Source organism: Alligator sinensis, unplaced genomic scaffold, assembly GCF_000455745.1.
Source record: "Alligator sinensis unplaced genomic scaffold, ASM45574v1 scaffold239_2, whole genome shotgun sequence".
Classification (NCBI taxonomy): Eukaryota; Metazoa; Chordata; order Crocodylia; family Alligatoridae; genus Alligator; species Alligator sinensis.
In genome coordinates this window covers 561,678-576,228 of record NW_005842279.1, presented here as the reverse complement: position 1 = coordinate 576,228, position 14,551 = coordinate 561,678, and the positions used below count along the sequence as shown (strand labels likewise).

Here is a 14,551-nt window from a genome sequence, read left to right as displayed (position 1 = left end):
AGGAACAATGGTCATAAGCTGATGGAGAACAGGTTTAGGTTGGAGATCAGAAGGCAATATTTTACAGTTAGGGTGGCCAAAATCTGGAACCAACTTCCCAGGGAGGTGGTCCTTGTCCTTGGGCAAATTCAAGAGGAGGTTGGACGATCACCTGTCTGGGGTCTTGTGAACCCAGCATTCATTCCTGCCTGCGGCAGGGGTCAGGCTAGATGATCTGTTCAGGTCCCTCCTGACCCTAGCTACTATGAAACCATTGAGCTTTTAGAATACTTTAAAGCCATTATTTCAGGATGAGCTTTTTCTGTTTTCTTTCTTTGTACCTGTGTGCTGTCTTTTTGTGAGATTTCCAGTCTGTGCTGTTAGTTTGTATTTATGCTTGCATTTTGCTTTCACACATCCATAACCATTGTAAATTCTCGTCATACTAGTGTGTCTTTCTTGTCTTGGTATAGCTCTGGGACAGTGTGTTGGGTTGATTTGTTGGACCTAGGTTAGGCAGAAATATTACTGAATTTGTGGATCCTAAAGCTGTTGTTTCCTCTTACATGAATGGTATCTAACTGAATGTCCCAAGTAGTCTTAAGTACATATTTTCTTGTGTCTTGCCCTCTGAGTTCTATACCTTAATTCTGGGTTTTCTTCTTTTACACGGAACCGTTGTTTTTGTTCAGCTGTCTTGGGTATGAGCTAGTCCACATTCCAGCTGGCCTTGCTTCTGTACTTGTCTCTAGCGTGTGCACAAATGGAGATACTCCTTTAGAGGCTGTCCTCCATAGATAATTGCTTATCTGTCTCTTTCTCTTGTTACTGACCTGGTGTTTCTCTCAGCTTTTGTGAATTTTGTGAAAAATAATTTGATGACCTTTCAGCAGTATCCTCTATGCTACGGGATACCAGCTGTGGATTGAAAGGTTATAGACCTTTCTTCCTCTGTGTCGGCTTCCTTCCATCTTAAATGTTAATAGTTCTGTATCCATGCACTGAATCACAAGCATATCATAGCTCTGCATTTTTGTGGAAATCAGACAGTATGATCTTTCCTACTTGAAAAGCACACTTAAAATGATAAATTCTCAACCTTTTTCTAATTACAAGGCCTTGATGTCCGAAAACATAAAACACACTGTTCTTCCCTCACATCTTTTTCCCCCCCAGATTCCCATGAAGTTAGTTGTGCCATTTGCTCATGGAGCTTTCTTTCCACTACTTTGAAATTATAGTTGACCAGGCGTTTGTTTTAAACGCTAGTGAACTTTGCGGTGAACCACATCGGCGGTTTGTAAGCTTCTCCTTTGATAGTAATTAAATTGTATGTAGAATGCTGATGATATTCTTGAAGATTACAGTAGGGTTAGTAAACCGGTCGATTTGACTGGTTAAATATCGTCAATTGACTAGTCAGTTGGCTGCATATTTTTTGACTGGTCAAAGATTATAGCAATTTTATTTTTAAAAACTACATTATAGTTTTCTTGACAGGAATATGATTAAAAAATTTTTTTTGACAGTTTTCTTAATGGAAAATTAGTGCCTTTTCTGTGTATTATTTGGACCCGTTGGCAATTTTTTATGATTTTTAACCAATATTTAACCAGTCAATTGACCCAACTTTATTTGATTGGTCAAATACCCAACCTTAGATTAAAGTGAACAATGCACGTACCTTGCACATAGCAGCACAATGTACAGCAGGGGCAGGCAAAATACAGGCTGGGGGCCAGATCTGGCCTGCCAGGCCATTCTGTCTGGCCTGCAGGACACCTAAAAATTAAAAAATTTATCTGCCCCTGGCTGCTTGTTAAAGACGACAGGAGCCTGCAGCAACAGGATCCAGGAGGAGGCAGCAGCAGGACCCAGTGGCAGCAGCAGCAAGGCCCGCCAGCCCCACCCCCCAGCCCCAGGGCCAGACAGAAGCTTCTGTCCTAGTGGAGGGTCCCGTCCCCGCCTCCCCCAACCCGAGAAGGGAACTTGGGTAAGAACAGGTGGGGAGGAGGATTGCCAGTGCAGCAGGAGCCATCCTGAGCCAGCTGCCAACCATGTAGTCCCAGCTCTGCAGCTAGGGTGGTGGTGGTGGTGGGCAGGGAAGGAAGGGAAGTGGCAGGGGGAGGGGGCGGGGGAGGGGCGGCGGGGGCAGTGGCAGGTTCGGGGGTGGGGAGAAGTGGGAGCGGGGCCCTGAAGGTCAGGGCTGGTGGCAGGAGCCACCAAGTGGGAACCGTGGGGCTGGGCTGGCTCATGCTGCATTCTGTGTCCTGGTGTTGCAGCCGGGAACCGCACACTGCTGGGAGGTGCCCGGCCAGGCCAGCTCCATACCATGCCACACCATGCAGTTCCCAACTACAATACCAGGATGCAGAACACAGCAGGAGCAGAGCCGGCCCAGCCCTGCAGTTCCGAGCAGGATCCTGCTGCTGCTTCTATCGCAGGGCGTGCTGGATGAAGCCCCTGCTGAAGCTGCTGCCTTCTTGCCCCTGCCGCACAGGCCCGTGGGCTGGGAGTGGGAGGAGCCCATCTCCCGCTTCCCCGCAGGGTCTAGTGGGGCTTCCCCGTGTGAGGGTGCGAGCTGCAGGTGCATGCAGAGCCCCTGCGACAGAGGCAACCGGGCAATCTGCACCTCTTGCCCCACATGCAGCACTGGCTGGAGCCATCCTACCAGGCATCAGTGCCTGCGCCAGGCACGAACTCCCTGAGCCCCCCCAGTCTGCTGCTGCTGCCAGCAGTGGAGCTGCCTTGGCGGCAGTGTGTGTGGGGTCCCTGTACCCCACAAACCTCACACCCAGACCCTGCCCCCACATATACATACCCCAACATACCCTGTGGCCCCCACACACAGCCGTACCCCCCACACACCCCACCATACCTCCCCCACTCCTCACACACGCAATATAAAAGAGTAAGACTATTGTTGAGTTAATATGAAGTCCTTTCTATATACATCACACAAACACAAATCATGACAAATATTTTTTGTAATAAAATTAAAATATGTTCTAGCAGGTGTTTGATTTCTAGTGTATGATTTGTTGGGTTTTTTTTCTGGTTCTAAGATAGCAACCTCTCACTCCCAAAAGGAGTATTTCTGGGGGGCCCTCAGCTGCTGTAGCAGCTAGAGCTATGGAGGGAGCAATGGCCAAGCAGGAGTCTGGGGCTTGCAACTGAACCCTTTCTAGGCAGCATGCAGCCTGTGGGCTGCCAGCTGGACAGCTCTGATCAAGAGAAAATAACACTTGCACAAATCCTCAACTGGGAGGTGCGAGTATCGGCTTCCTCCATCCATTTGGTAGATGTGGATTCCTGCATGGTGAGGGATTCCCATCTGACTTTTCTGGGTCATGCGTTTTAGGAGGCATTTAGGCTTCCAGGGAAATACCACAATCGGACAGTAGCCCTCTCTTCAAAGTTACTGTAGGTTGAGTCTCTGTATTTCAGCTGCTCTGAAGTAGTTCTGGGGTATACTTACAACATGAGATTTCCATGTAGTCCTACTAGGGCAGGGGTAGGCAAAATATGGCCCGTGGGCTGGATCTGGTGTGCCAGATGATTGCATCTGGCCTGTGGCTGCCCCCACCAGACTCTGCATGGAGCCGAGCCCTGCCTGCTCCTGCCTGGGGCAGCCTATGCCGCACTCCTGTCCACCGTTGTAAACAGCCCCAGCCCCAGCTAGTGCATACAGCTTCTTGGTAGGGCTGTTCCCAGTGTGGTTGCAGCCACTCATTTACTGCTAAGCTCCTGCCACCTCCAGTGGCTTCCAACTGCCTTCAACCCGCTTGAAAGCTGGAGCTGGAACCCCACACACTGGGGCAGGAGCTTGTACCCAGCTATAGCTTTCCCCCCATCTGGCTGGGCATGTGGTGCCCAGTGCAAGTCCCCATGGCTGCTACCACTGCTTCCTCATGCTATCTGCTGCCCAGAGATGCAGCAGGGGCAGGAGGAGGAGCCACTGGAGGTGTGGGGAGCTGAGCAGTACCCAGGCAGCTGCAGCTGCACAGGGAGCAGTCCCGCTATGAAGTTGTACGCGCTGGCTGGGGCCATTGGTGTGTGTGGGAGGAAGTGCAGCATGAGCTGCCCCGGGTGGGAGCAGGCTGGGCTCAGCCCCATGCAGAGTGCTGCAGAAATAGCCACAGGTCAGATACAAGGGAGCGGACTGCACCTGCACCACGGCCTGGGTGAGCTCTGCTACACACACCTCCTGCTCCCCCCTCCTCTCACTCCCAACTGACTCCCAGGATCTAACGTGTGGGCATGTGCCCACACATGTATGCACACCCACTCCACCCCTCCACACAAACCCCACCCCCATATACCCCAGCTCCCCACACAATGTACAAGATTAAGACTTTATTTTGAGCTATTATGCAATTGCCTCTATATATAGTACCCCCAAAAACATGAATCAGGACAAATGTTTTTTGAAATTAAAATTAAAATATAGTAGATGTTTGATTTTTAGTATGTGATTTACTTTTTACTTATAATTTGTTAAAATGATATCTATCTTTCGAAAGATTTTATGTGTGCGGCCCTCCACAGTTTACCAAAACTCATTAAGTGGCCTACCAGCCAAAATAATCGCCCACCCCTGCACTAGGGCATTGATCAGAAGATCACAGGCTGTGGCTAGTCCCTAGTTTCTGGACTGTCCTGTATTGATAAACATTTTGTACTTTAAACAAAAGTTAAATAGTTAGTCTCTGGGGAGTATTGCAGTGCAGTAGTGAATATTTTATATTTGTGTCCCATTTGGTGCTAGGGCCTGTCACACAAACCTGTGAATAAAAGATTTATGCCATGCGATACTATGTTGAGGGATTGGTTGATGTCTGAAACTTGCTTTCTTGTCGCATTGTTGCTCTCATTTCAGCTGCATTTCAGTCCTCTTGAGCTAATGCTACATCCTCAATATATAGAAAAAAAATTTGAGTAATATTGAGACGCTCCTAATTTTCTGTTCTTTGTTCCTAGGCACACAGTCCCTGCAGGGCTGTGGAAGGATGCTCAAGGAAAGGACCAGCCATGGTATGAGGATGTTTTGGGTTCCAACCATCCTATAATCCTTTACTTGCATGGAAATGCAGGAACCAGGTGAGGAATAAAGGAAAAGGCGTCAGTTACAAACAGGGATAGCAACTGTTAGGTTATATACACTGTCTTGTTTACAGTGGGTTGAATAACTGGATAAAATAATGCAAAACTAGTTTAGCATTGCTGCTGTTTTTACAAAACAAAGCTTGTTTTTGATTTAAACATTGTGGGCAATGGATGATTGTCTTGCTTTGGGATCATTTAGTCAGGGATGATCCTGCCTTGAGTAGGATGCTGGACTAGGTGACCTTATGAGGTTGCTTCCAGTCCTACTTTTCTATGACCTTATAATCTGATTTGAGAACTTTTTTTTTTTTTTTTAAGGTAATCAAAACCCTTGGTATTTTCAGTCTATAAACTATACATTGTGATACTGCCATTACTGATAGGACTCACTGCAGCTCAGGTTTGTTCGTTCCTAAAAAGAGATTAAAAAAACATCAGTTGGGGCCCCACAATGATCAGTGCCTAAGGCAAAGCTGTTTACTTTAGCCTTTTTTTCCATACCAGTGCAGCATCTGAACCTGTTCTGTTTGTAGTACTCCTCCAAAAGTTCTTGTCTGTATTAGTAAATCATGTTGCTGATATAGCCTAAGGAAGACTTAGGCTATTTTGAAAATTACTTCTGATGAATTTGGCTTGTCCCCCTTGTCTTTTGTATTCTTAGAGAGTTGTTAATACTGGCAAAAACTCCATTTTCTAGATGTGAATATGTGTATCTGGTTTGTGAGGAGAGGGATGGAAGGCCGGGTATGGAGTGAATACTTGTTCAATTAACAGATGGCTGTCTGCTTGTGGCAAGCAGCCAAGGACTTAAGGTATTTTGTATTTCTAGAGTATTAACCTTAGTCTGTATTCTCTCCGAGACCTGGAGAAAAAAATACAGGTCTGAAAATAGATGTTTGTGGGAGCTTAATTACTAATGTGGGTTTTTCCCTCCCCTGTTCTCCTTAACTTCCTTTCACAGAGGAGGGGATCACCGTGTGGAACTCTACAAGGTAAGTAATTGTGACTTACTCCAAACAGTTTCATTAATGATGAAAAAACAAAAGTATTTTATAAAACATTGCTGTTAGTCTAGCACCTATGACTTGATACCAGCAGAAGGCTAATTCCTGGCCTCCTACGCTACCTGGAACTAGAGGGAGTGTGGATAGCTGTTAGCAATAAGCATTTCTTTTGGACTCTCTTCTGTCTCTTTTTACAAATAGAGACTTGTCAGGGAGTTGTCGGGGAGTTCTGTTACCCTGATCTGTTGGAAGTCTGATCTACTGACGGATTCAGGCCTCTGCTTTGCATCTCACAGGATTGCCCCATTCACTGGAGTAGTTGAGACAATAAGGACAGTATTCCTTGGAACTGTCTATAATACCCAAGCACAAGCAGTTGTATTATATACCAGACATAGACTCTGACACTAAAACTTCTAGGTACAGTTCTTGGGGAATTTATAAAACCAGCTTTTTCTATGCAAAACACCATACCAAATCTGTCAAATTTTGTGAAAGCTAATGATATCTGCCTCGCCCAGCAGATTACAATAAGTGCACTCTTCATGTGCTTGAAGGGAGTTTGCCAAAGGGTTTGAACTTACTGGTTCAGATTTTTTGTGCATACAAAACTCACAAACTCTAGCAGTCTCTTGGATTTTACCCACAACAGATGCTTTAAAATATTGTAAATTGGTACAAAATGAGTATTGCTTTTGCTAAGGCTTCCTTTTGGTTTTCTGTTTGTTTGTTCATTTGTTAGTATGTTGTAGCTCATTTTCAACAGAATGAATAGGGTCATTGTTGTTAAGATGTAAATGCCAATCTTCAGGATAAAAGACAGTAAGCAATACATACTTTAGCTTTAGATTTTTAAACATTTTCAAAAACTAAAACCAGCCTCATCTTGTCATACATGTTAGTATCATTTTAAGCATTCACAGAGGAGTGAAGATGTTCCATGTGTCAGCTTGGCACTAACAGAATGTGAATCTGACTACAAGGAATAAGATAATCTCTTGTACTTTTTTTTTCTCTGACAAATCGGAAGGGATGCATTTGGGGAGGAAAAACAAGAGAAAATTTGCAATTACCAGTGGTAAAATGCTGCAGAGAAAAGCTATAGCTTAGATGATATTGCTCTCACTTAGGATTTTCCTCTGATTTTCATATCATACTGATATAAGCAAGATCAGGTGCTCTTTATTGTTTTTCCGAGGCTTAGAGCTGGTGTTCATACAGATGAAAATAATGCTTCATAAGCAGGGATCCTTGTTTTCTCTGTTTAAACATCACAAATTCTCTCATTTAAAAAAATAGCAAATTATCTGATTAAAACCCCCAAATCCATGATTAAAATGAAACACCACTATATATATATATATATAGGTATCAATTGAGCATAATGTTTTATTGATATATTTATCATTTTAAAGCAATTTAGAAGCCTCAATAACTATGGTGCCTCAATAACTACAATAAAATAAATTCTAAGTACCTAATACATTTTGTTATTTGAGTTTGGTTTTTTTTTATCATGGAAAATCAGAGCTCTCCCTGCCCCTTAGCTCACCAGGAAACAGGCTCAGGCTCCTCACTCCCCACCCACAGCTCCCACCTCTGCTGGTGCTTCTCACTCCCCACCCACAGCTTCCTGGCCTTGCTGGTGCCCCTCACTCCCCACCCACAGCCCCCCAACCCTCCCTGTCCTGCTGGAGTAGGGGGGTCCAGCTGCTAGGGATCAGGGTCTGCAGCTCCCTGCACCCTGCAACAGCACCTGAGCCCCAGCTGTAACCCATGGGAGGCAGTGGCTTCAGCAGCAGAGCAGAGCATAGAGCCCGGCTCCCCCTCCCCTGTAGGCAGCACGGCTAGACTAGAGCCCATGGGGGGATGGGGCGGGTGCAGGCTGCCTGCTGCAGCCTTGGGCTCCCTGCCTTGTTTCCCTCCCCCTGGGGCCTCTGCAGCCCGGCGGGCAAGTCCTGGCGTGGCAGGATAGAGTGGGACTGGGCAGGGAAGTTTGTTGCCACCATTGCAAGTCCCGTGTTGCCCTGGTGAAGCGCCCCTTGCTTGTCTGGCAGCAGCAAGGGGCACAACTCAGCACTGCTGCCCTTGCTGCTGCCAGGTGGGCAGGGAGCTCCTTGCCAGGGCAGCATGGAGCTTGCAGTGGCAAGGAGCTTCCCTGCCCAGCACTGCTGTGCCCTGTTACCTTGGGCCCCATTTGCTGGGCTGTGGAGGCCCCAGGGGGAGAGCAGCAGGGTGGGGAGCCCAAGCCCGCAGCAGGTAGCCCACCCCTGCCCCGTGTGTCGTCCCGTCCATTGTCCCCCCCCCACCCCCGGTGTGCCACTTGTTGCTCTGTCCTGCTCCCTGCCAGGGCCCTGTAGCTGCTCATGGCCCTGGGGCCCAGGCTTCACACACTGCCCAGCTAGGCATCAGCTCCAGCCCCAGCCCTGCCCAACTCACTGCCTCCCTCCCTATGGTGGCCTTAATCTTCCCTGCCAGACTTACCTGCAGGAGCTGCTCTTTAGGCTGCCTGGCAGCCATGTGCATATACATGCACATAGAACCCCCTGTCTGACCTCCCTTCTTCTGCTCCCCTCAGCCCCCTGCAGGTTGGAACTCTGCTAGCTTGCAGAGAGCTCTGCAAAAGTGGAAAATCCACGTCTTTCAGTTAAAAGGGAAAATCCATGTTTTTTTCCATCTTTCCGTGGGAAACAGAAAACCCTGTTCATAAGACACTGCCACTTGTGCAAAGCTATTCATTGTATTCATAAGAGCAATACGGAATACTTTTAAGTGATCATCTAAAGACAGTTGCAAGGCTCTTGAATGGTTCATCTTGTGGATTGACCCTGGTACCATGCACGGTCAGCAGCTATGCAAAGCCAGCACATCTGGAAGAGTGTGGATAGTGATATAAACCATTTGAGGGCAACAGTGGAACTCCATTCCGAGTGAACTCACACATGCATATCTATGGAATTTTCTACCTCTGTTATACGAATTCCTGGAACTGATCCCCATAACTATCTGAGTATTTTGTTGCCTGTTACATGTCTACCAGGCCTGTGTGAATCAGCCAGTATTCGATCCAGATTCAGATCCAGCTGATTTAGGGGACAGTGATTTGATTTGGTGATTTGGATCACTGTCCCGAATTGTTTCGGCCAAATCGTGTTTGAAAGATTCGGTGCTGATATAGTGTGATTCGGCCATAGACTATAATGGGGAATTGCTAAAATACCTATAACTTTGTCATTTTTTTGCGGAATTGGATGAAAACAGCAGGGATGGTAGCCCATTCTGAGGGCATGAAGCCTCCCAAGTTTCAAGAAGATAGGTGTAGGGGTTTCTGTGAAATTGCACCTCAAACTATTGACAGGGTGAGGCCACAGCTGGAGTAGTGCATCCAGTTTTGGGCTCCACAATTCAAAAAGGATGTTGGAGAAGCTTGAGAGAGTGCAGAGGAGAGCCACGCACATGATCAGAGGTCAGGAAAACAGACCTTATGATGAGAGGCTGAGAGCCCTGGGACTTGTCAGCCTGGAAAAGTGCAGGCTCAGGGCAATCTGGTGGCCACCTACAAGTTTGTCAAGGGTGTTCACCAGGATCTGGGGGAACATCTGTTCACCAGAGTGCCCCAAGCGATGACAAGATTGAACGGTCATAAACTCCACCGTCACCAATTCAGGCTGGACATAAGGAAGAACTTTTTTACTGTCCGAGCCCCCAAAGTTTGAAATAGACTGCCGCCAGAGGTGGTTCAAGCACCCACTTTGAATGCCGTCAAGACACATTTGGATGTTTATCTTGCTGGGATCCCTGCTGACTTCCTGCCTCTGGGGTAGGGGGCTGGATTCGATGATCCTTCAGGGTCCCTTCCAGCCTGAATGTCTATGAAATCTATGAAAGCAAAACTTGTGTCGTGTGTGTGTGTTAAGGCAGGGTGGGACGAAAACAGCAGGGAAGGTAGCCCCTTCTGAGGGCATGAAGCCTGTCAGGTTTCAAGGAGATAGGTGCAGGGACTTCTGTGAAATTGCACCTCAAGGTTCTAAAAGCAAAACTCGTGTCACGTGTGTTAACTGGGTTTCTGGTTGTAGCCATGTTGGTCTAAGGACATAGGCAGACAAGGTTCTTTGGGTCAATCTGATATCTTTTATTAGACCAACTGAATAATTGAAGAAATATATCTTGGTAAGCTTTCGGGTTTAAAAACCCTTTGTCAGGCTGAAGAAGCATCTGCAGTTGATGTGTGCCCTTCCTGGATGGAATGAATAGTAAAGAAGCTAGAGGCTGGTATGCAGGCAAGAAAGCCAGTCAGTGAAGATGTAAATTGAGGTGTCAGGGGATGAGAGACAGGCTCAGAGAAGCGGGGGTGGGGAGAGGGATGTAGCAAGTAAAAGTGGAGAGGTACCTGGGGAGTCAGATGTCAGGTTGGTCATAGTGTGTCATAAATCCAACTTATATACTGAGTCCATGAGTTTTTGTATCAAGGAGTTTGTTGAAGTGAAGTTCATAGGCTTGTCTGTGAAAAGTGTTTTGTAAATTCAAACAAGCACCAAACCTCGCTAACCTCATCACCAGAAGCAAACTTTCTACAACCCAAAACACACCAATGGATCTAGACCATGCCATGACAAGAAATACGAAACCTGCCAACATATCTCCAGTACCCCCACAATTACTACACCCCACAACAGAACTATTCCTGGATCTTACGGCTGTACCTCCAGAAACGTTATATATCTCATCCAGTGCACCAAATGCCCTGATGGAAAATACATAGGAGAGACCAAACAACAACTACACACCAGAATGAATGCACATCTATTAAAGACAAGAACACCCAATTACCTGTGGGGGCTCATTTATCACAAGAAAACCACTCTCTGTCTCCAATCTCTCAATCTTGATCCTCAAAGGGAATTTACAAAACACCTTTTGTGGACAAGCTTACAAGCTCCCTTGGGCCCTTGGTGGACAGGACAAGTGTTCCTGGGCAACCATGGCCAGATCCTGCCCCATCTGGCTGTGGGTTGCCCAGTAGGCCAATGGGTCTCATTACAGCGGCTTCACATCCTCAGTGAGATAGGTAATCCCCAAGGCCTCTGTGTTACCTGCCAGATGATGGGATCTGGTGCCTCTGGACCCCAACATTGAACCCATGCCCTTGGCCCACAGCAGCAGCAACTGTGGTGGAGGAGATTGGCTGGTGCTTGGAGTGCTGGCACGGGACAGTGCATCCTCCTCTTCCACGTCCCCCCATCTCTGCCCTTCTGCCTCCCTGACGCTGTTTACCAGCACCTCCTTCCAGCGATCAAGGGTTTTGCTGCCACAGATGCTCCCTTCACCCTTGGGTCTCACATGCCCCCCAACACATGGACCGTATTGGACTGCAGTGGTTCCAGCTGTTTTTTGATGGTCTTCTTCAGCCGCTTCACCAGTGTCTGTGGTGAAAGTGGCTTGCCCCAGCCAGGAACATTGATCCCGTGGAACTTCACTATTTGATTTTCAAGTCCTTCACTATGGGAATCACCTGGCTAAGGAGGGCATCACCAGCGCTGAGGCTTTTCGTGGCCTCAAGGAAAGGCTTGAGGACCACCAAGATCTGGGATGGTATCCCACCCTGTTTTGTTAAAGGGGCCACTGATCCCAATCTCCCCGAGCAAGGCCATCTCATGGATGGCCTTCTGTTGCTCGACCAGCCTTTCAAGCACTAAGTATGTGGAGTTCCACTGAGTCTTCACATCCTGCATGATTTTGTGCTGCCGTATGCTAAGCTCTGCCTGTTTCTCCTGTAGCATCTTGCCCCCCTTGATACTGCGGTGGAAGTAGCCCACCACCTTCCTGCATTTCAAAATTTGCTCGCTGGTCGTGGTAGTGACGGCGCTATCACTGGGAGCCCTGTTCCCCTCCAAGATGTCCCTAACTATGAGGTGGAACTTGTGCCAGCCAGTGAATGCCAACAAAGTTGGCATCACAGACTGCATTGACCATATTGGCCCCGTTGCTGGTGACCATGAACCCGTGGATGAGCTCAGCCTGCCCAACGAGCCACCCCTGCACCATGTGGTTCATGGCCAGCATGATCTCCCTTGCTGTGTGGGACTCATCCATCACCTCTGCTTGAAGGAGAGCCCGCCAATGCCCTGACTGATCGCACCAGTGCCCTGTGAGGGAGTGGTAGGCATGATCTCCACCCCGGCTGCTCCAGATGTCTGAGGTGAAGTGTAAAGCTACCTGTGGCTCTGCCTTCCGCAGCTCTCCCTCAAGTACTCCCTGCACAGGGAGGGCACCACTGCCCTGCTAAAGGTGGTGCGTGTGGACACTTGGTAGGGTGGAGCCATGAGTGCCATGAGTCACCTGAATCCTGGATGCTTAACAAAGGAGAGGCTGGGCATCCACAGCAAGCATTTCCCTGATGCTCTGAGTGACCTCGCTCGCCCTTGCAACGTGCCCCACTTTGTCTGCAGCTTTCCCCCACCACTCCAGGGTGGCCTGCCTCTTCTTTGTGGGGATGGGGGCTTTGAAGTGAGAGGGGAACTTCTTTTTGGGCATGCTCCCACTGGTGCCAGGCTGAGGAGGAACAAGGGCAAGGGGGTACTGCCTCCTGAGATGCAGCAGCATTGTCATGGTGGTGAAGTGTTTCACCTCCTTGCCCCAGCTGATCTGCCTTTGGCAGTGCTGACAGGTAGCATACCTGGGATTATCTGCCAACTCAAAATGATCCCCCACTACACTACCCCCCACTACTTACTTATCCCTCTCCTCAGGAGGCAGAGACACAACAACAGGGGAAACTGAGTCACCTGCTCCCACAATCTCTGAGATGCCTTCTGGAGAAGGAGACTTGCTTCTAGGGGAACTTTGACAGGTTCGGAGCACAAACTCAGATTCCCCCTCCTTCCCCAGAATTTCCCTGGCTATGGCACTTAGCTCCCTTGCTTCCAGAGCCAGCTTCTCCCCTGGCACTGGGAGGCTCATGCTGGGAGCTGAAATTGGGGAGGAGGAGACTGTCATGTTGGTGGCTATTTCTGGTGTTAGTGGAGGGGATGCAGGTGCAGGGACAGGGACTGCTTCCACCTCCTTGCTCCTACTGGCAGCAGAAGACTCATCACTGCCAGGAAAGAGGGTGCGTCCATGTTTTTGGGGGGGGGACTTGTAGCTCTCCCTCTCCTGCCAGAAGACCTGGCACCTGCCTTTCCAGCACGATTCATAATGTTTGCTGTGCTGGGCCTCTTGAAGGCTCAGATCAAGTGTAGTATCTTGTATGTGTTTACTATATGCGTGGGTGTGCGTCTGTAATATATGTGCTTTCCTGCACAGTGATGGATGACAAGCCGCCAGGGAAAACGCAGCTTTTTAAGAAGTGTGGGAGGAAAAAACCAAACAAGAATAAATAAAAGCCACTCAGAGGGTGGTGGTGGATGGATCATACTCGACTTGGGGGGAGGTGGGTAGTGGAGTCCCCCAGGGCTCGGTCCTGGGGCCTGCGCTGTTCAATTTCTTCATCAGCGATCTTGATGCTGGGGTGGAAAGCAACCTGTTTAAATTCGCTGATGACACCAAAATTTGGGGGGAGGTGAGCACGCTAGCAGGGAGAGAGAGATTGCAGAAGGATCTGGATAGGTTACAGGGGTGGGCAAACAGGAACAGGATGTGTTTCAATACGGACAAGTGCAGGGTGCTGCACTTGGGTAGTAGGAACCAGCAGCACACTTATAAGATGGGGAGCTCCCTACTTGAGAGCACGGAGGCGGAAAGGGATCTTGGTGTCATTATTGACTCCAAGATGAACATGGGCCGACAATGCGAGGTCATGGTTGGCAGGGCTAACCGGACCTTGTCGTGCATCCACAGGTGCATCTCGAGTAGAGCCAGGGAGGTGATCCTCCCCCTCTATGCGACGCTGGTCAGGCCGCAGCTGGAGTATTGTGTCCAGTTCTGTGCGCCCCATTTCAGGAGGGATGTGGACAACATGGAGAGGGTCCAGAGGAGGGCCACCCGCATGATCCGGGGACAACAGGGCAGACCCTACAGTGAGAGACTGCGGGACCTGAACCTATTCAGCCTCCACAAGAGAAGGCTGAGGGGGGACCTGGTGACCGTCTATAAACTCACTAGGGGGAACCAGAAGGGTTTGGGGGAGACGCTGTTTCCCCTAGCCCCCGCTGGCATAACAAGGAGTAATGGGCACAAGTTGATGGAGAGGAGGTACAGATTGGACATCCGAAAAAACTACTTCACAGTTAGGGCGGCTAGGAGCTGGAACCAACTTCCAAGGGAGGTGGTGCTGGCCCCTACCCTGGGGATCTTTAAGAAGAGGCTGGATACTTACCTGGCTGGACTCATTTGAGTCCCGTTTTTGTTTTTAGGGTGAGTGGTTTTGTTTGTGTTTTTGGGTTGTTCTCCCGCCCTGGCGGGGGGTCGGGCTAGAAGATCTATTAGGTCCCTTCCGACCCTAAAACTATGAAACTATGAAAATA

At 48.6% G+C, this 14,551-nt stretch overlaps 1 protein-coding gene across 1 annotated transcript in view; it reads left to right on the top strand.

Moving 5' to 3' along the window:
- Window positions 1-14,551, top strand: part of ABHD12 (abhydrolase domain containing 12) — a 57,228-nt gene that overhangs the window by 16,829 nt on the left and 25,848 nt on the right. Inside the window, exons 4-5 of the mRNA XM_025209287.1 lie at window positions 4,960-5,079; window positions 6,047-6,077. Coding sequence (XP_025065072.1) covers window positions 4,960-5,079; window positions 6,047-6,077 — 151 coding nt within the window. The remainder of the gene's footprint in view (window positions 1-4,959; window positions 5,080-6,046; window positions 6,078-14,551) is intronic.